The 22517-nt window shown below is 36.4% G+C and overlaps 1 protein-coding gene across 19 annotated transcripts in view; it reads right to left on the reverse strand.

Annotated features, from left to right (window-relative positions):
* dst (dystonin) overlaps positions 1 to 22517 on the reverse strand; it is a 114053-nt gene that overhangs the window by 73186 nt on the left and 18350 nt on the right. For 16 of the 19 annotated variants that reach the window (XM_016668397.1, XM_016668400.1, XM_016668398.1 and 13 more), the window contains 6 exons: positions 16007 to 16068; positions 12178 to 12267; positions 10329 to 10442; positions 9129 to 9206; positions 7249 to 7341; positions 53 to 219 (listed from right to left, as the gene is read on the reverse strand). In XM_016668397.1, coding sequence (XP_016523883.1) covers positions 53 to 219; positions 7249 to 7341; positions 9129 to 9206; positions 10329 to 10442; positions 12178 to 12267; positions 16007 to 16068 — 604 coding nt within the window. Of the gene's footprint in view, positions 1 to 52; positions 220 to 7248; positions 7342 to 9128; positions 9207 to 10328; positions 10443 to 12177; positions 12268 to 16006; positions 16069 to 18114; positions 18257 to 22517 lie in introns of those variants that run through there. The other 3 variants (XM_016668399.1, XM_016668415.1, XM_016668411.1) reach the window with 2 other exon arrangements.

A 22517-nucleotide genomic window follows, 5' to 3' on the forward strand; every position in this document is an offset into this window, starting at 1 on the left:
TAGTCCTAAAGAGTAGTCTCATCAAACACATTACCATTCTGTGAAACTGTACCTGTATTTGTGAATGATGGCATTAAACAGCCTCCCATCCCTCCAGGAAGTGGTGAAGTTGTCACATCGTACGCCTACATAGCCATCTGTTATTTGTTTAGACCAGAGCAGTAGTCTCTCCTTGGCCGTCATGTCCTCAGACTCCCCTGTGACGTGGATATCCGAGATCTACCACAGAGCAGAGGGAGCACACTCATTCAAAGTATCAGACCATACTAGCAAGGTGTACCTAATAAAGAGTCTGGTGAAAGTACAAATACTTGTTTCAATGTACAGGCTGCTGCAACTACAACTCCAGATTTCTTCTGATCATGTGGTTTCAAGCATACCCTTCATCGCCTTTAATGGCACAGCTTCATCCAAGTTCATAAAACATCCAAAAATGTTTTATGAATTTTGGCAAAATCTGGAGTCACAACATCTCACAATCTCTCTGATTAAAATGAAGTTTGTGCTACTCAGTTGATGTCATGGCATGTGAATAAATATGGTGAAGTATTCTAAATATAAGCTAATATTATGGGCACTGAATAACAGAGTTTAATGCTTCAAGCTTGACATCTGTATTGTATTTGTGTATGTCTCTTTGAAGAAAGAAAAAAAGTAGTTATTGAGTTTGTCTGTTTTATTGATTGACTTTTTATTGAGAATCAGGAAATAAGAAGCCTACATTTCCAACAGAGTACTTCAGTCTGCTGCTGCAATATGATGTATAGTCTCTTTTTGTTTTCCTGGTAGAGAGAACCATAACTTAATTGCAGAAATAGACCAGCTGATTGTCTCTGCTGAATTACTCTCTCCTAGTCAAATGTGCTTTGCTTTTCATTCCAGAGTTTTTCATTCCAGAGATTTGAGCCAAGATTTTTGGAAAAAATCTTATCTAAAATAGGCGTGTTTCTCTACTAGATAAAGCCACTAAAGGAGCTGCTGCTGCCACTAACCCAGCTTATGTTTTCCTTAACTTAGGAAGAGCTCCAGGATCAGTGCTTCCATATTTATCCACCCTGTCTTCTAAAACCTCCAGTCAGTTACGGGATACGACCATTTACACAAAGCTGGATTCCTATGGAGGATTGTTCCTGTTAAAAGGTAGTTTTCCTTTCCACTATTGCCACGTGATCAGTATGAAAGATTGCTGGAAGTTTAACAACTTGATGCAATCAACTGTCCACTGTTAGCGTAACGCTCATGTCGGAGGAGGCCGAAACGCTACAAACTCAATTGTTTCAAGTAATCAACTGGGTGAAAGGCTTCATCATAACTATAATAGAATTATAACGTATGAAATTAGAATATAAATTTGAATGACTATGTTTGGACTAAATTGCTTCTGTATTTCTGTAAATACATGGAATGAGTTTGTCTTGCAAAGAGCATTGAGATGACACTAATTGTGAATTGGTGCTATAAAAATAATATTTATTCAGCTGAGTTGAACAGACTGTCTTAGTCCATTAGGCTTTAAATCTTCTGACTTCCTCTTCTTCCTCAGAAAATACAAACAACCTCTGAGCTCTTTAAATCCAGGACTTAGTGGCGCTTTCTTTACTGCTTATCCTTCTTTCTAAAGGAGAAGCAGCATTCTCCGTTAGGTCCACAAACACAGCCCTAGATGTTTTCCATGGTTGTCATATCTTTGACAACCTATCCATTGACAGTGTCTTTACTGTGCCCTGCATTTTGCAAGAACCATTCCAACATGTCCACATATTTAGGTTTTGATCTTTTTCTGTTCAGCTTTGTAAAATAAAACTTTCAGAAGAACCATCTTAAATCAACATTCCTCTCCCTGATAAAGTATAAGAGCACTTTAAAGGACTGATAAGATGAACAACTCTTATAAATCTAATAAATCTAGATGAGACATAACAAAATAGGCATTAGATATTTGCAATTAAATATGAATCACTAAATGCAATGCCTCTCCTTGGCAAAGGTCGACAGGTCTCCAATGTTTGACAGAATTGCATAATAAATTCACCAACTATTTCACAGCTCACACTTGAGCATGAGCATGACGCAACGCAAACAGTGCCACTTCACAGGTCGCAGTTAGAGTCAACTCCGAATACATTTAAACAATGTCTATAGTACTTGCTCAAATTTTGGAAACTTTGTAAATATTATGAGAAACCAAAAATGTGGAAACACTATAAAAATGACAAAAACACCAGCAAATCAATAACGAAAAAGATAATAATAATAATAATAATAATAATAATAATAATAATAATAATAATGAGTAAGCAACAACAAAAAAGCAACACAAAGCAGATACAAAATACACTATGAGCAAATAACCGCTAAGTGTATGTTTTATGCAGGGAAATTTAAAATGAGAGAAATAACTATATCAACCACTGTAGATTTAGTGCTTTTCTTAATTTGTGCAAAAAAAAAAAAACAATCTAACTTTTATTTTAGCTTCACTTGAAATTTGAGAGACAGATTATTAAACAAACATTATAATATGTTATATACAAATTAAACAATAAGTACTTGACCCCCTTCAAACAACAGTTTTTCTTTATCCAAGTCCATAAGAAGCATCATGTTAGGTATGTAGTAGACTTATTTGTTATATCATTATCAAATTCAACAACATTATCAAATATTACATGTTTTCATATGATGCAGCTTTAGACAAGCTTAACTTAAATCTGTCAGAGAATATGACTAAAGTATTTAGAGAAAGATTGGGATAAAATGCCGAGATTAGATAAAACCAAGTGCAAGTTCTTTATTATCAACTTATCTTGCTGTGTTTGGAAGAAAAATAAATGGTGAGTATGAACTGAACAACACCATTTCTACAGGGAAACAGAGGTGAAAACCTAGTGCTTCAAGGGCAGTTCCGTCTAAGGACACAAGATAACTTCAACACCCGGAGGAGCTCATACATGGAGCCAAAGAGCATGCAGGATGTGAATCTACGGTAGGGCCATGGAATACTGTTCCAGAATGACCAAGACCCCAAATATGTCCAGGTAAAATTGAGGAGTAGCAAAAAAAAGTACATTCTTATTGTATTCAGATCTCAATTCCACAGGAAATAAATCCATGAGTAACCAATCACCAGTAAAGAAACATAAGTTGAACCCACCAATTTTGACTATCTAAAAGAAATCTAAAATTATGTTTGGCAATGAAGAAGCTACATTTTTAATATAGCAGTAGCGCCACCTTATTATAAACAGACACCATCACTGTTCAGATGCACCACTTTTTCACCCTGCCCTGAATCCCACCCATGGTAACTATTTATAGCACTCTATCCTTTTACCTTGTGTTGGGTGGAAACAGACTTGGCAGGAGCTGGAGCAGGCTCGATGTAACCAGGGCAGGTGTATGTCCTGTGTCTCCTCCTTCTGTGTGCTTGAGACCCACATATGATCTTTGCAAACATCTCCTCGCTCCCGGGTATGTCATTGCCCTTCAGAGTTCGTAACATGTGCTCCACCGCTCCGAAGCTAACAGCCCGTCTCAGCTGGCGCTGCAGGAGCTTCTTTACAAGCAGACCATCTTTGGCCGAGACATTCTTGGAGTTTGCACTAACACCGTGGAGCTTTCCTTCAACAGCTTTCCTGCAGATGTGATCATCTTCAATGTCTGCAGACAAACTCTCCAACCTACACGCCATCCTTGTGTCAAGAGGTGGATTACCATCGCCTCTGAGGACAATAACTGGTACCTCTCCAATATAAACACCTTCGCTGAGACTACCTTGCCTGGTTAGTTGGTTCTCCACCTGGGAGAGTTCATTAATCTCCGTTTGGTTTCGCTTAGAGTTGTCTTCTGAGTCATCTTGAAGCTCAGAACTATTGCAGACAGTACTGCTTCCGATGAATTCACCTGGGGAACTCCTACTTGGTGCATTAGGCTTTAAATCTTCTGATTTTCTCTTTTTCCTCTGAAAATACTGACGTCCTCTGAGTTCTTTAGATCCAGGACTTAACGGAGCTTTCTTGGGGTCAACATAGCATTCTTCTTTAGGTCCACGAACACAGCCACAGATGTTTCCCATGGCTGTCAGATCTTTGAATACTCTTCCATCGACAGTGCCGGAACCCCAAACAGCAGAGGGATTTAAACATCCAGTGAGCTACCTCTCAATCTATAGAAGCATTATCCCACTGACGGAAAGCCATTAGATAACTAGAGCAGAGGAACATAGAAAAGCAGCTGCAGTCTGGCAGAGAGACAAGAAGCTCTGCACTCAGAGAAGTCGACTTCGTCCTTTAACTTCCTGCTGAGAACCGGACAGCCTTTTCTCACGCTGCGCCTCTTCCGTGCTCTCTCCTCTTACACTACAGTCTTTGCTGACCTTTGAAACATTTTCCCAGCTTTGCTAATCCGGCGCAAACACCATAAATGCACACGCAGACGTGACCCACGTGCTTCTGGCAGTCAGCTGGCCGAGAATGAAAGAGACTTGCGGACAAACCAGTTTAAATCTGGTTAGTCTGCTTTTTTCCCTCCCCCCCAAAAGAATAAGTCCACACATAACAGCTATTTCTAAATTTCTTTACAACAGTGGCAACATACTGTGAAGCAAAAGCGACATATTATGCTTTTGCACAGAAATTGTGACCTCATGAGCTGGAGAGAGTCTCACAAGAGTAGGAAGGATAATTGAAAATCAGAATGGTACTAAAAGAGCATGAGAAGCTGGACAAAAAGTCATTTCACTTTATTTATCGATCAAATTACAATAGCTGTGCCAGAGGAGGGGTCGGGGGTGAGTCCCAGTAGACAAAGCAAACATTACAACAAACAGTTTTGAAAGTCGCTAATAGTCTGATCAGGAAGTGGCTCAGTTTATAAAACTATTAGAGCTACTAGAACCGTCTGGCAACATGTTTAATGAGCATCAGGGTAAATCTAAAAATACTACATGTCCCTGTGAAGCATAATATTGAAATTTCTCCAGAGGTCACAGTCACCGGACACTTAGTACAGTCCAAATAACAGTTCATCTTCTAAAGATATAGCATAAAAGCAGATTGGATCCTATTTGTTTTGTATTATTAGCTTATTTCTCCAGATACCAGCAAATTATAAGTTAATGATATGCAGCAAGACTTGCTGTTCCGGTTGCAGCATTCTTCGTTAGCGACTGAGTTTTAATAACAGCAAAATTAAAGAGTGACTCATCAACCCACATTTATGCTAGCTACATAATGACAAAATAGATGCATTGCAGAGAGAAGCAGTGACACAATCAGGGCTAAATAAACAAGGATGTCACACAAGTGCCTAAAACCCCTGACGTTAGTGAAGTGCTACAGCGGTACCATGGCAGCAGCCAGACTCAAACATTATGATTCCCACATAGAAATGCAGTATCTAAGAGTACACCTTTGGATGCTTTGTTACAGCACTGCCCATATCCCTGCTCAGACAAGACTAAAAAAAACGAACTTTGTATGAAATAGAAAGTTGAAAATTTGAAACAAAACTTAGGTAAGTTTTAAAAATTAGCCTTGAGCAGTAAGACGAGCATGAACACAATGTTCCTCAGGTGAAGAGTTTAATCTCGGATTCCTCTGTCAGACATAGTAAAAATAAAGCATTTATTATAAAATTCCTTCTGTTGACGCCTGTCAGTTTTCTGTCAGTTCGGTTTTTTAATAAAATACAGAGATGTGCAGCTTGAATGAAGTTCAACATTTGAACCCATCAGGTGCCCTGATGTCCTTGCAGAGCAAGAAGAAACAGGCCCTGTGCCGCACCGCCAAACGCTCCGGGGCCTGCGTGAGACGGACAGCGGCAGGTGTTGGCAGAATCATGGACGCTACCTGTCAGCTTGTCTGAGTCGAGGCAAAATTCAATCTGCTGCTTTCACTCGGTTCATTCAGGCGCTACAGAGCAATCAGATGTGCACTAATTCTATCCTTAAGATCAGAGAATAAACACAGGCTCAAAGTATAAATGACATATTGATTTAAAGTAATTATGTCCCTGATTCAAAATTATGAAGATTTAAAAACCATACTGTCTAAAAGCAGGAGAGAATCGAAGTACACATGAAAGGAAGAATTTTTTGGGGGATAGTTGCTGAATACCTCACTGGGCACCTGGATGTTCATGTGACATGATTTATGTAACAGCATTAGGGTGATTAAGTGTTCCCAGAGGGAAAAATTTTTAGGAGAATACTGAGGATCTACAGCACCATATACCTCAGTTGAGAGTTTAGAGTGCACAGCATATTTAGAACTCCTCAAAAATAACACAAAATGCCTCAAATGATTGCATGTATCAATATGTACAAAACAGAATTTTTTTTCTTGTAAAATGAAAGGCAGATTTGAGAAAATACAAAGTAAACAATGAATATGGTTTTTCACTTGCTTAGTCTATTTGAATGTAGAGATGTTTTGCATAATTAAAGAACATTTAAGAAAAAGGTCATTTAGAACTAGAGATCTTCCTAAAGTAGCCCTTTGTAAAAGTACCTTTTTATTTATCTCTTTACAACTACAGACTCTAACATATTAAAAAATAATAATATTTTTTGTTTTGATCAACCAAAAATAGTGTACAGTTCTAAAGTTAAAAGAAAATGACTCACAATTTTTTTTAATTCTCTGTAAATAAAAATCTGAAGGGTGTGGCAAGATTGTTTTACCCGATCCCATTTTCTCTGACTTCCCAAAATACCTATCATCTGACCTCTGGAGAATTGCACCTCAGGTGCAGACATGGCAAAAAAAACAACAAAAAGAAACCACAAGCCAGCAATCTTGAAGTAAAATGTGTTAAAGGCTGCAAAATGCTTAATTCCTGTAGTGGATAGTCACCTTCCCTAAACACACAGCCGGAGTTAAAATAGAACGGTTTAGCTCAAACTATATTAAGCTGTGAGAAAGGCCTTGTCAATGTGCCGACATAAATATAAAGACTTGGAAACTGATGGTCACAGAAAAAGGCAGCATTACAAAGTACTTTTACCAACTTTCACTTACAATTATAAGCATTTTTTTGAAGGACTATTACATAAAATCCAAATGAAATAAATCAGTGGCTGCAAATGTGATGAAACATTAAAAAGAACTTGAAGAAGTGCAATAGTTCACCAGTGAAGTTTTATTTTTTATTTTTTTATTAATGAGACTATGAGTTCATTGATAAGAGATAAAAGAGTCATTGAAAGAAATAAAGCTGCGTTACTACAGAATGAGATCCATCACTAACCTGAAAGTGCAAAATGATGGTCCAGATCAATCCCAGGGTCAGCTTTGGATTTCCGTCAGTGATGTCATCGTTCCTGATATTTACAAGTTTGACCTAGAGATATAAGGTCTACAATCAGTACAACACATCCTTACATGTTTATTAGTTGTAATAATCACACACAAAATAACTGCAACTATGTTTTGTTAAATTTTCCTGGTCATGTGTAACAACCACCACAAGGTGGCAGCCTAGTCTAAAACTTCTGAATGGTAACGTTTCAGGTGAACTCTGTGCAATAATGGCTTTGACCTCAGGGAATTATATAAACTTGCTAGGACATTACCACATGCCAGAATCAGAAAGTGATAAGTATTTTAGAGATGTCTCTCAAATTGAAGTAGAGCAAAGTCTACAGTGTCTGGATTTATGAAGAGCCATCATTGGTTCCTGACAGCCTTGTTAAACTAGAATGGCTGTAATCACTCCACATTGAAGTGATTACAGCCTACTCATTGACTTCTTTAGATCTACTCAGATCTAAAGAAGTTTTAATAGCTAGATTACTTTATCAGTAGCAACACTGCACAAACACATTTTGTTTCCGATTTAGCTGGAATAATACATTATCTCATCTGTGGTCTTCCATGAATCCTTTGTTTGTGGCTGTACGTCACATCTGGCTACAGCTCAATGAGGCTGTGTTCATCTGTACACCCTGCGTACAGCCGAGGGGGAGGGGATGCAACCGGAGAGCTTTAAAGTCTCTCTGCTGGGAATTTTAGTCTCCACAAATTCAATGGTATCATTTATGTTTAGAGCAGCTAAAATTAATTTAAGGTATTATAGGGAGTTACAAAAGAAGTTAAACAAATGAACGCATCATTTGTTACTAAGTAATGGTCATCTCTTTGTGGTCAAAGTAAGGAAATGGCTAGTCATCTCAAATTATAATATATCTGCACACATAAGCATTTTATTTTAGGTTTAAAGTTATTTGTAAATTTTACCAACATGTTTCTCCTGTCTCAGTGTAATAACATTTTTGAAAAGGCCTAGTCTGAGTTTTGATTTGAATCTGTGGGAGGAGCTAAATGTGAAGGTCATAGGAAGGAGAACTTCCATCCTTAAAGACCTGGTGTTCATCAGCAAATATAAATAAAGAGGTACAAAAATGTTTGCCCTCTTCTTACATTTTCTTGTCCTTTGAGAGATAACTGTCTAATTTTCTAGCAAAAACTACCATCTCTGTTGAATGTTAATAATTTAAATCTAAATCTGTGTCGGCTGATGCCTGGAATCAGCTGACTGGTCAGCTGGATAAAATCTCAAAAGTCCGTCCTTTTCCAGTCAGTAAATGTACCCTACCTAAGCACTAACTGGTCAGTCTAACCACAACACTTTTTTAGTGTGGTTGCTGTTACTAAAGGAAGAATACTCAAACTATAACGATCCGGTCAGACCTGGCCTGGGAATTTTTTGTCGAATCAGTGAATTCACCTTTAAGTTTCAACTTTTGTCTGTCAAAACTGTGCAGGAAGAAGAAATGCTGACAAGCTTTTAGAAGTCTCAAAGTTAAAGTTGGCGTTTACATTCTTTAAGTGAATACTGATGTTATGCTATTAGTTATGCTAGCCACTCTGATCAAGCTAGCTGCTACAAAATGAAAGGAAGCTTATTAAAATGTCAGCTCAGCAGTTAAGTTTTCCTTTTAAATTTTATTACTGCATTGCAACTATTCTTCTCTTACATGTATAATATAGCATTCCATTGGCTACTATCAGAAATAATTATTGATCATTCAGATTACAAAAGGCTATAAAGAGATATTTTCTTTATGGCATTTTTCCAATTACAAGAAAAAACAAAAACCTGAAAATGACCATGAACAGGTCCTTTACCTGTCGCCTCTTTAAATAATCCAGAGCTATTTGTACATTTTGGAGTCTGTGGAAGCGCATCCTTCCTCTCTCCCGAGGCTGTAGAGATAAATATGGAAAAACAGCTGTATGCTTAATCAGATACTTAAAATCAGGGAAAATCAGGTGGGAAAATGAAGAGGTAAAAAACAAATGACACAGAACATGCATCTTACCCCTACATCTGAAGAGGTAAAAAAAAAAAAAAAAGTAAAAGAACAAACTGACAGACGTGGAATCCACAACAATTGTTGCCATTTTAAATCCACTCAAACTGTGTGCATAAGCTGAATAAAGTGTGGTGAACCACCCGTGTGCTGAACATTTTCCATCTACTCAAGCCATATAGATTAGTTCAAAACAAATCAAATCTCAAAACCAAAAGGAAAAGCGACTCTTAAAGCCAAAATGGATGAATGAAATAAATCAACATCCATTCGGATCTCAGTGCCACCGATGATTATATAGTGCTGTATTATGATCTTCTGTGGCAAATGCTCATGAACGGCTACGGGCCACAGCATGATGAGGTAATGAAATGGAAAATGCATTCGAGCCAGGATGCAGCAGCAGAAGCAGCAGTGAAAGGCTTGAACTGCATCCAGCCATCCTGTCTCTCTCTGTAGTAAAGCAACGGTACTAAAGAAAAAACAAAAAAGGTTTAGTGAAGGCCATTCAGAGAGCTTCAGCAGCTAAATATTTCCAAATCCACAATTTAAAGGCAAAGAAAAAATTAATCATCATAGAGGTTCAGACAGAATTAACTGTATGACTTCATGATGTGTGGAGCTAGTGATGTGGATGTGAAAGCCTTCAAGGGAGACTTTTTCAATGCTTTTTATACATGGGTGTGGCTGATCACGTGTTGCAGTTTTTGTAAAGAACTGAAGTGAATGGTCCCAGGAAACGCTATGCATTATTTTTATTGCACCATAAAATTTAAACATAATTCCATTATGCCTTCATCAAAAAAGTCCCAAAGCAAAAGTGCCTTAAAACAATGTGGAAAAAAAGGAAAATATGTTCAACAATGGGCAAAAAATGTCATCATCAGCTGGAGAAATAACTACACAGGCCTGTAAGAAAAGAAACCGTATTGTATGGATATTTCTATGCTTCTACTCAAATGCCACAACATGAGCTGAATTAGTGGGCTACTGTAAGGGTGCAAGCCACACGTACCCCCTTATCATCATCATCATCATCATCATCCACCGTGTCTCCATGCTGCTCAACCGCACATGCTTCTCTCCCACTCACCAACCGCAACGTCTTCAGAAAATCACGCTCCCTTTGCTTTATCACCGAAAAGGCAACACATAAGGAAGAAAAGGAAGACATGGACACACACATACACACACACGCACACACACACACACACACCAACAGAGCCACCAAATCATAGGAAAGTTGGACAACGGACAGAAACCAGTCAAAGAATGGAGAGAGAGAGGGATGAGGAGTAGTAGGGAATAAACAGAAAAAAACAAACAAGTGCTTAGAGGATGAACACAACACTGATGTAAGAGGGGGGATGCCAGTATTTGGATGAATGAAAGAAGTGATCAAATGAAAGTCTCATACACTGATGTAGGCAAATAGAGTTTTTAGACATATTTTAAAAATGAATTATCATACTTAGAATTCTGCATATAATCAGAACCTTCACAAATTAGATATCACTTTCACTATAAATCCTTTTTCAATTTTCAATTTTGTTAACAGATGCAAATTATTACATTATAGAAAGACAAAAATTCCATTAACTATTATTAAATTTGAATTGGAAATCAGACACTTTGATCATTTTCTTTTTGTAATACCATTTACTTATTTTTTTTTCATTATAGCTTCTGCTCTACATTGTTTAAATAGAAACAGTACAGAGCAAAAAAATAATAATCCTGAAAATTCTGGTTTACAGAAAAACAATCTGCAAACATTTAGGCTCCAAATTCAACAAAGAAAATAGTACGCAGACCTATCTTTTAGACCTGTCAGTATACTGTACAACCTACACAAACCCCGCTCTCATATTGTTGTTAAACTGATGAAGATAACGATAGTGTTTCCTCTTCCACAGGAAAACTCAAACTGGTGGAGGCAAATTTACAAGGTAAATTTGTAAATTTACAAACTTAAATTTTACAGATTTCAGAATTTGTGGAAGCATATAGAGTGCAGAAGTGATACATTTGGCCATATCAATATGATGCTATAGCAAAGAAAGCAACAGAACCTGAACTATCAAGTTTAGTTCAGGAGAATTGTCTTTGTCTTCACTCTGAAATGAGGTTATAAAACCTTTCTGTGATCCATTAACACTGATGTCGTACTGTCTTGACCTTGAGATCGCCGAGTGTCTATGCATTCCATACAACATTAACAACTTTTTCTTAAATAGGTTTTGTTGATCTTTTTTTTAAAAAATACACTTGTAGTATTTTGCTGCGCAAAAGCAAACGCTAAACAGAGCATTGGGTAACACTGTATATAAGGAAAGAAATTAGGTTTTTGTCTTAAATATCAAGGGCAATAACACCTTCAGTCCAATCATTTACAAAAAACCAAAGGCAAAACAAACAAAGCAACATTTAGAAATACGTATCATGTAATTAATGCAGGAATTTTATGTTAATATGTTAGATTTTCAAAAAAGCATCTAATATTTGATGTTTTACCAGCAAAAAAAAAGTATGTTTTTTTTATTTTTTTATTTTACTTTAGTGGATGGAGCAGAAAAGCTGATTACAGGGATTAAAATCCCAGGATTTCCCTCTTCACTAAGTTAAAGTTACATAAGAGCAAAGAGAAAGTACCAGAGCAACCACACTGAAAATGTAGCACAGTCTGTGCTGTATGACAAGATCTCTAGATGTCTGGGTTATCGGACGGATCTCTTTAAAAGTGGCGCTAACTTCAGTATCAAAATCCAATTTCAGGAGAGCCAAAAGATAATCAGATTTTATTCCTTGTAAATCTGAGCCCTCATCTTTTTAGGAAGCATGTAAAATAAAAAGCACAAACTCACCAGTGTGTCTCCAGACAAAACCTCCAGCAGTGAGATCAGGTTATGTCCATCTCGTAAGTCTTCATACAGGTCATTTATGTGCTTTCGTACCTGCAGAAACAAGAAGGAAGATAAAATGTCTGCAAGTTGCACAAATTACTGTCCTGCTGCTGTTTATTCACATTTAGAATTTATTTTATACATTACATGCGATATAGGATTTATTTGTTTAATATTCACACATTCTTACGCAAAATAAGGCAGTTTCATATACAAGTTTCTTTATTATTACTGAACTTTTCTACTTTATGGTATCCGAGAAGTTTAGAAAGACATTATTTCTATACACACATATTTATTTTATTATATTTACTGACAACTCAGAATCTCATTAACTCAACCATATTAAAATTCATGAAGTCTGGAATCATGTCTCTGGAAACCAACCGAATTAGCTTTCCCATTTCTACCAAGAAGTTTGCTGAAGGCTACAGAAAAGAGAGTATTTTTGTCTGTGACTTGCTAAGGGATATTTATCAAAATGCTGTTTGTATACGTTTGAACCTTTATACAACATTCTTACCCTGTGCAAATTTAGCTGAAAATTCACTATAAAATCCTCTAAATTGTCCTGACAGTACAGCCAATAACAAAAGTATGCAGAGAAGCATTTGTCATTAAAGTCTTCCAAGGTTATCAGCGTGACACTTCATCTAGCAACTTAAGAGAGGTGCTAAACAACAGCAATCAGAAACTCTGTCCTCCCTGGCCTAAATAGCATCCCCTTGAAATCAGTCAGCTGCCCATTGACCTGCTTTAACACAGGACTTTCAGGACTTTATTCCCTGATAGCAACCACAGCTGTGGAGCCAGAATAGATCAGTATGTTTGCATTATTGAGTCAGCAAAGAAAATCTTAACCTATAACTCAGCACCTCTAATTCCTCATTGACTGCATGTGAAACCCTTTGTATGAAGAGACAAAAGTACCAGGAATCAAAATAAAAAGATGTGTGATTGACATTTAGGCTAACCAAATGAATTAATGTGTCAATTGAATATGATTAGTGGTTTAAATGAATGAGCTGCACAAAGATATTACTTCAACTGTTGTGGTCACCAACATCGTAAGGACACAATAGGTCAATCATCTTGATTGGAGCATACTTATTCCTAACCAACAGTCTTGATGAGTCATGCTGGCAGGTAAGAAAAACCTATGCTTTTTTTATATTTTTTCTAATTTATTTTTCTGAATTGTGGCATGTTTGACACTCCATACTGACTGCTCCATACTCCATCATTATCTCTGAAAATGCATGTAAAAATTATGTACCTTAGTTAAAATAAAATGAAAATGGTTTTCAAACTTTTTTATTTTGGTATGCGATTTCTAATCCATATGTAATTCTAAGGAGGTAATTTCATTATCTCCTTATTTTTTTCCTGCCAAGATTGTGTCAAGGTTTACATAGCCTGCACAGCCGTGATTCCTAAAGCAAGAACTAAAACTAACAGTTTCGATGAGCCTCTAGCATCCTTCCAAAAACAAATTGGTAAATGGTTCTATTCACCACTGTCAATCTGCCTTAAACATTGAAGGAAGCCAACATCCTTGTCACGTAAAATCTGATCCTAATGATCAGACTGGTTGAACTGAATGTACAGCACAGGCTCTGATCTCAAGCTTAACTCTTCCTACTGTCTTTTAAAATGAATAACCGAGTCAGAAAGTTTGCAGTGTTTTCACAGTAATGTCTGCATTAAGCTGGAGATAAGAGGCTAAAAGGCCATCAGAGCTGCGTGACTTAATTTGACAAAGTGAATTTTATTTTTTATGCTGTAAGTGGTACAAAGCAGTGAGTTATAATCTGTCCCACAAATATTGTACATTTTTAAAATGCTGACTGGGGGACAATTCAAATTACAAGTTAATATTTCAGAAAAGTATTACAATTGTGCCTAATTGTGCTTTGTTCAAGAGATTTACTATTTGCTGGGTCATACTGCAGATACTCTGCAAAGTATTCTTGATGCAGTAGCACAAACAGCCTGACTGTCTCAGACTGATCCTTTGGACACTGATAGGTCACTGTGCTCAATGTGTTTAGTGGACCATATTTGCTGTTAGTTTATATCTGGTAATACAAGATCAGCATTCACGCTTTAATATTTACATACACATTAAACCACACTGGTTTAATTAGTTACGAAATCAAGACACTTTTTAGCCAGAAAATAAAACTTTAAACCAAAAGACAGAGAAGTGACAGAGTCTCTTTTCTGAGGAAAAAAAAAATCGACTTAGCTTTTATTCTTCTTTTGACATTCTGGCTTTGAGTTTTAATACAAAACGTTCTATACATGTTCCCTTCCTGTTGGATTAATTAGTTTCTAACAATGCCATTCAATTACAGGGAAAACATAGGGCTAAAGCAAACAGAACAGGAGAAACTGCAATGTAAAAAACAACATAGGCTTCTAAGGAAAAGGAGCAAAACTAGGGAAAACCTGTTTAACCGTTTAGCATTTATAAGAGGAACTTCATCCTAGCATTCTGTCTTGTCATACTGTAATGGAAAAAGATAGTATATCCTCCTTTAATGCCAGGGTTCTCCATAAAAAAAAAAGTAAAATTACGTGGTCCCTTCAGGTTCCAAAATGACTAAAGTAGTCGAGGTCTATTTAGTTTATGGCACAGTTTCTACATTTTGGTTTCATGTCTTGATACATAAAACTCTCAGTTTTACACAGGGTGTACTTCCTTTTTCTAAAGACTGCATGTCAGTATTAATAGATTTGTGTTTATTTATGTTGTGTACTTCAAGTAGTTGTATTTTTGTTCAGTCGTAAAGCCCCATGTGGATACTGTAGATATGTACTAAAGTCCAGTAGTTTTTAAAAGACTTCATGTCCCTTTTACGTTTTTCCCATTTTCAGTTTCCCACATTGACCCCAAACCAGAAAGAAAATCTGAAAATGTGACTTTCATTTATATTTATGCTGCAGTGTATCAGATTTTTCCCTTCTCCTCATCTACTCTTTTGATGAACTCTTTAAAATATCACTGAAATACCAAAAGGCTTTAGGATAAAGTGTGACAAACTGATTAAATTCAGCTACAAATACTTTTGCAACACACTTACATCCAACACAATGATTTCCTGCATGGTCTCTCCATATTGCAGAATCAAAACTGGTGTCATCGTGCCAAATTAATTAGCAAAGATCATCAAAGTTTCTGTTTTCTGCAAGGCTTTACATGTAATTCGCAGCAGTCAAATTGCAACCAATAAAATTCCTTCAACATTAACAATTTTATTTTTCTTGAACAGGTAAATCAGACGATAAAAGACGATTCAGATAAATCTCCTTTAAGAGATAGCAGTGAGTCATTCCATCCGATCACTGAAACGCATGCAAACATTTTCATATCCTCTCCATATCCTTCATATTCCAAAAAGGCGTGACAGATGAGACATGTCCATGCTTGTCTATTTTCTTAAGTGTTTCATTAAATTCCAAACACAGATGAAACCACGTAGTAAGCGTTTCACATTTACCCCTCAACAAAAGAAAACCTGTTGCTGCTGCAGAGAAGCTACACATGTCTTCCTAAATGACTTTCAGCAAGCTTTAATAACGTCTCAGGAGGAATGTTAACATGTTGGAACCTAACAAAAAAAAAAAAAACTAGCAATAAATGATTTACTGTGCATGTAACATGAAAATGGTTTTGATAAATGTGACAGGAAAAAGACTTGCCCAACATATGATCAGTACAGCTTTCATATACTATCAGTTTTAATAAGCAAACATTTGCAAACTACTGCCAGACAGTACGTCTTACCTTGAATAGATGCTGATTTATCCATTTTGTAAAGGTCTTTTTCTGCACTCTGTCTCTTTCATCTACAAAAAGGAAAAACATCACAACATTAATTGTTTTCTTCTCCAGCTGTCTAGGCACATCTGTTTTTTTGCTAAATCCATCAAGACAGAAACCCCTTCAAGCAATGTGTGTTGTCTAAACTGTGAGTCACAACGTGCTACAAAAGTGTGGTTATAAGTTATGCTACAACATTTTTATTTGCTTGGGGGATTTCAAAGATTTACAGGTTCATTTTTTAAGCAAAATCTTCTACTTCTAGATTAACCCCGTCAGTTTTGTATTGACAAGACATTGTAAAGGGTCAAAGGGCAACACTGCACTAATAACATTATAAACAAAAATAACATAAACCTAGGTAACCAGTTACATAAACAAACATCAAATTACTGTTGTCACTTCAAAACCACAAAACTCCATACATTCAAATGTAGAATTATTTGTAAATGTGAAGCTGAAGAAAAATCCTAAATAAGCTTCAAGATCTTTGCAAAGGAAACCCTGAAGAGTGTAGCATGCTTATTTTTACTCTGCCTTCCTGTGTTAACACTATGCAGTGTAAAACATTTGTTGTAAATGTTTTACGTCTCACCTGTCTAGTGACAAAAATGTCACGTTTATTGGAGAACATCTGAAAACATCCCCAAGACTCAAGTCTTTCATTCTAACAGGTTTTCTTCCAGCATTGTTTTATATTTTGCTTTATGCATTTCACTTAAACTGTGACCAGCAGCCATGTTGCTGCTGAAGAAAAGCCTCCCCACAGCATGATGCTGTCGCCGCCATGTTTCATGTTGAGGACAGTGAGTTCAGGACAGTTGTTTACTAAATCACCTTCTTCCACATCTTTGCTGTATACCGTACATCGCTAAGCCAAATTTGTGAAGTTCACACCCAAAATCCTGTCAATACATAATGCCCATCTGAGCTTTGGTATTAGAGGTCTAATATTAACAGTCATTTCTTGGTAGGTTTGCAGTCATGTCAAAGTTGATTATTTTTTGTATGATGGATTGAACAGTGATCTATGAAATGGTTAAAGCTTCTGATGTCGTTTTATAAGCTAAATCTGAATTTATCCACAACTTTATTTCCTGACCTGTACAGTGTCTTCCCCTGCTCCAAATTATGCTGTTTGTTCACCAAGGTCTTCTAACAATCTTCTATAGACTCTATTAGTTTATCATTAAAAGTCTTTGGATATATACTAAATGTTCAGTTTGTGAAAAAGTTAAAGTAGGATAAATTGCAAGTCACTGTGCAAATAATTCTATCACCATAATCAATCCCTTTCTTTCTAACATTTGTAACAAAACAATAGTTAATAAAAAGACAGAACATATTCTTGAAAAAACCAAAAACAAATTACCACAATTCAAATTAAAAAAATATAAACGATTGATGCAGAAAAAAAAAGAAGACATGAAGCAACGCTGGAACTTTTGAGGATGGGAAAGTGTTACCGTAACACAAATGAAGGTCGTGATTTCCCAGAGGCTAAGATGAAATCACTCTCAGCTACAAGCTGTCAAAAGCACCACAATGCTTTATTTGTTGTTTGCATCGCCATACCAACCAGACTGACATCACCCTGTGACAGTGACAACACCACTGTAAAAGCACGGGCATTTTAGGAAAAACATAAACTGGTATCTTCAAATTCAAGTATCTATTTCGTTCGTGCAAACGCCAAGTCCTGGCTAGACACCACAGCAATGTGACTCATTCCAGTGCTTACATGTTTGCATACACTCTCCTCAGAGTAATCTTTAGTGAATGCAAAAACAAAAACAAAAAAAAAAAGAAGCAAAGAAAAAAAAACACGTGTACATGCCGATATTAATAAAGGCAACATCTGTCAGCCAGCTCACGCTTGTCCCACAACTACCACCATCGTCAGCGGTCTCTGAGAAATATTTCCTGAACCCTAACAACACGACCAGCGGGAGACTTTATAAGTCTCCACGGCAGATTACATTTAAGTTTTACCCAGGCAAATCAGAGAAACCATTAGTGAGCAAACACTGACGGATCCAATCACTTAAGAAAACTGTAACATAAGTACTGACCCATGCAGCACATGAGAGTTACCAGATGTGCTCTGTGATCCCTTTCAGTTTCAAGCAGGTACTTCATCCTGTGTGGCAGCTTCCGACCAGCAGACAACAGGATAGCAGTCCAGTTAGACGAATGCCGCGTAAATGAACGACCAGAGAAGCTGTTTTAGTCTCTCCAAGCTTCCCTTTCTGCCTAACAGCCTCTGAGGGAGCTGCAACTCCCTCTCTCATCAAGGATCCAGAGCGAGTCCTGTCAGGTTTTCCATGGCTACTTGCTATTTTGAGTTTCCATGCGGTTTGGTGTTTATCTAGCAGCAACTCATGAAGGCAGTGAGGAAAGAAAGTTTTTACGAAAGCATCCGTTTTCAATGCCAGGATGATTTCAACTCGCCATATTATGACTAATTTAAAAGTGCAATTACGACAGAAGACAGCCTTATTGCTTAATTATAGACAAACATGAATATATATCGAATTAAATCATTTATTTTTAGGCAAGAAAACAAAGGATTAAACAAAATTAGCTGTCTGGTGCAGTTGTTTGTGTTTTCTGTTAATCATTGCAGTCATCTAAAAACATTCAGGTAAACACAAGTCAGCAACCTGCATGATAAGATATGAAAACAACCAAAACAGATGATAAGATTTATTTTTTAAAATCCAGTGTTCATTTCTAACAAACGATTGCTTTTAAAAATGGACCAAATGCTTTGTTGAGCCAAAGATTTTTATAAATTGATGGCAACTTTTAGTAAATGTTAGAAATTTTTGTGTTAAGCTGCGGAAATTATTGTAGTTTTCATTGGACCATTCAAATTCGAATTGAAAAAGCTACCTTCACATAGAAAATCCTTCAAAATGGTCATAAACCCCAGAAAATGTATTTCCATAATGACAAGGGTGCTCTAAGTGTACTGTTAGTCTATCCTCCACAGATTTTTCCATTTAGTTCATCTAAAAATAGTCTATGAGTAAGAGGCACTGGGAATTGGAAAGTGGAGTGGTGCGACAATTATTCTGGATAAAAAATATCAAGCAGGAGATGAAATATTTTAGTGTCACATTATTCTCACTGTAATATTTCATCTTTAAGTAGAGTATACTTTCCTGCCAATCAAATAATCAAATATTCTATAAGATATAATTTTTATTCTATAAGATATAATTTTTTTTGCGTTTAACCTTAAATGACCCGATTCCAAATCCAAAGAGAAACGCTTCCGGACATCCTAGACAACCAGAACCATGAGGCTCCAGCCACACTAGCTGTTGTAATAGAAACAGCTAGTGTGCAATAGCAGATTGATCCACTGTTGAAGCGGAGGGGGGTTAAGGTGGCAGAACGATGGACAAAAAAAACAAAAAAAAAAAAACCGCACATGTTTGATTCCCCAAAAGTTGTGGAACCAAACCTGGAGCTTCAACCTTTTTCCCTCTCCAGACACTTTTTTCCTCAAAATTAACATTAGGCTTTTAGAACAGCAAAAGTAACTTTCCTCTGCACATCTGTGAAACACGTTTTTCTTAAATTTAGGGTCATAATCATCTAAATCCTTAAAAGAAAACAACTCTGATTCTAATTTGTCTACCAATAGTACAATTTAGGAGTAAAATAATGTCTGATGTATGGTGTGGTGGAATTTTTTTTTTTTCTGCCACAATATCAAACCTAATTTACTGTACTTGAGTCTAACAATAAGCAGATACTGACTAGTAATACATGTCCTTTTGTATCTCTCTAACCTGTAAAAAACTTTGAGATGGTTACCATTTTTTTAAGAATGTAAAAATCAGGGTTGTTAATCATGAGTTAAGGCAAATTCATTTTACTACTGTTCATTTTTTTAAGGCACAGGATTCCGTACTTTTTGGCCCTCACATGCATTAATCGCAATTAAATATTTTTAATCAGTTGATATCCCTAAAAATAAATCTACTCTTCTTTTTAAGTGAAAGCATTAGATTAATCTTCAGATAAGATACTTTAGACTTATAAGTTATGATGCTTATTTGATTTTAATAACAAATAAATTAAATCTGATTTAAATTTTATGTTACAATAAAGTCAATTAAACTGAGGGTTAGATAGCAACATCACCAACAAAATAGCAAAAATTGCTAAAGCTCAAGAAAATATAAGATATCTAAGGAAAATGCCAGACATTCAGCAGTTCTGCTGTGTCATCTCTGATCCTTACATCATCGTGTAGTTGAACCACAGATGGGGAAAGCTGCTCAGACTGAAGAGGGACACCGAGTCATACACTGCATTACATTAAAATTCATCCAAAAAAGGAAATAACATAGACAAGTTGCTTCCGTATTCCAGGAAACTGCCCAGCTCAGATCAAAGGTCAGGTCAGAAAAAGAAACCATCAAGGAGAGAGACAGTAATGATTACCATGCTTCATATGTTGACAGTTCACTGATAACACACACACACACGCACACGTGAACACACACTCTGATAGATTCATGGCAAAAACAGAAACATCAGCTGGTATGAGATAGCATAACAGTAATAATAATAATAATTATTATTATTATTATTATTATTTCTACCCTGAATGTCTGAATGCAATATATTGTGGACCAGAAAAAATTAAGAAGAGCTGACCTGCGCCTCCAAGAAAAATATTCATGGAAGATTTATATTGTGGTGCCCTCTGGAGGATTTTCTAAGAATAAAAAGCAGGATCCTTGGTAGTTCTCCAAATGAATAAAGGTCATTTGATGTTTGGCCATGAAGTGAACAGAATGGGGACTATATCAATATAACAACAAAGATATGATACCAAACAGTGCCAAGGTGAGAAGTAATGTGATCATTCCCATAATTATCTATTATTACACAACCTCAGCACCTTTATCACACACATTATAGTTATCCAATCTTACAAAATCAGTGAGCAAACAATTTGGTACTTAGCTGCTCACCCAGTGTTTCTCTCAACTGATTGGATCAGTTAAAGAAGTTTGCTTCAATTCAGTTGTTAACTGTCAAAGCTTCCATTATTTTGCTTTTTTCAGCAAACATTACACCTTTCGAGCAAAATTCCATTTAATTTCTATTGAGTTTCAGCAGCAATCAAAGCTTTTGAATATCAATATCAGCCTCAATGTAAAGGCTCAGCATAAAACGCAAAACAACTAAATTAAAACAAAAATTGAACTTCAAAAGCTAAATAAAGGTCCCCAATAAAAAAGAAGCAAAAAAAGAAAAACAATTAAAGGTAGTAGAGGTGTGGCTTCACAATATTTGTGTTTTAAGAGATATTTCAAGATAAAATTGTTATAATCACTCCACAAATCAGACGTTTACAACTAGCAGTTTTATAAGTGACCAAGATGTCTTGCTTTAACATAATAAGAAACAATTTCCTTTCGAGAAGCTTTTTTTTTTCTTTTTTTTTTTTTTTTACCTATGGACATGTGCTATGTTGTTACCAGACTCCCACTCCATCTCAAAAACAAATGTCAAGCATATCAAACTTGTTTGTAACACATGGTCAATTGTTTTAAAATCAGAGGAAAATTTCGGTTTTAGTCGTCACTTAAAAACTCATTGTTGTGATCCTCAAATAATTTTTTGCTTAAAGCCAAAATAATCTTACTACCACCAAGGAATATGCCTTTCTTGAAAGGCTGTGTATGATAGAGTTGTAACAGCACTATGATTTCAAACTCAATGCCCATAGTAAGAAAAATACTTAACACTTGATACCATTTTCACCACAGTATCAAGTGTTATCAAGTATTTCTTTAAAAAGTTTGGCTGTTCACATAGATTCGGACACATTTTTGGTTTATCTTTGTCAGCTTTGGTGTGGGTCTTTAAAAAAAATAGCTAAAACAGTTTTAAGACAAAATTCCAACCCTGAATCCCTTAAATACTTAACAGTGCAGTAATGAAAGGATGAAGGTTGTTTTACCCCTTCCCCACTTCATAGTTGCCACCCGTAAAAGGTCAAAGCCATAACGGGGCTGTCGAGAGGCCACCAACCTCCAAACAAACATTAACTTGTGCCATCCATCATAATTACTGTCCTTTTTTAACTCCTAATTATCTTTACAGTGTGGGTTTTTTAACATAATTTACCAAGTCTGTAGTGGTACTAATACCACTACAGACTGTTGCCCACAAAGAAGTCTAGTACCACTACAGACTTCTTTGTGGCCAACACTGCTGCACTGATTATTTAAGAGCTTATCAACATCCTTCGCCTTTTCCTGTCTGTCTCCCTCATAGGCAAAATGCCCGCAAACTACACTTTTGCTTTTGCCTTTTGACCAAAGAGGATCGCAAATTTTCTTCTTCTCTGGAAGAACTTGTCATGTTTGGTGTTTAACTTAGAGGCACACGGTTTGATCATCAGCAAATCTGTGTTCAGTTGAAAGGGAGAGGCTAAGTATCT

This window comes from Poecilia formosa, unplaced genomic scaffold (genome assembly GCF_000485575.1).
Source record: "Poecilia formosa unplaced genomic scaffold, Poecilia_formosa-5.1.2 Scaffold15, whole genome shotgun sequence".
Lineage (NCBI taxonomy): Eukaryota > Metazoa > Chordata > Actinopteri > Cyprinodontiformes > Poeciliidae > Poecilia > Poecilia formosa.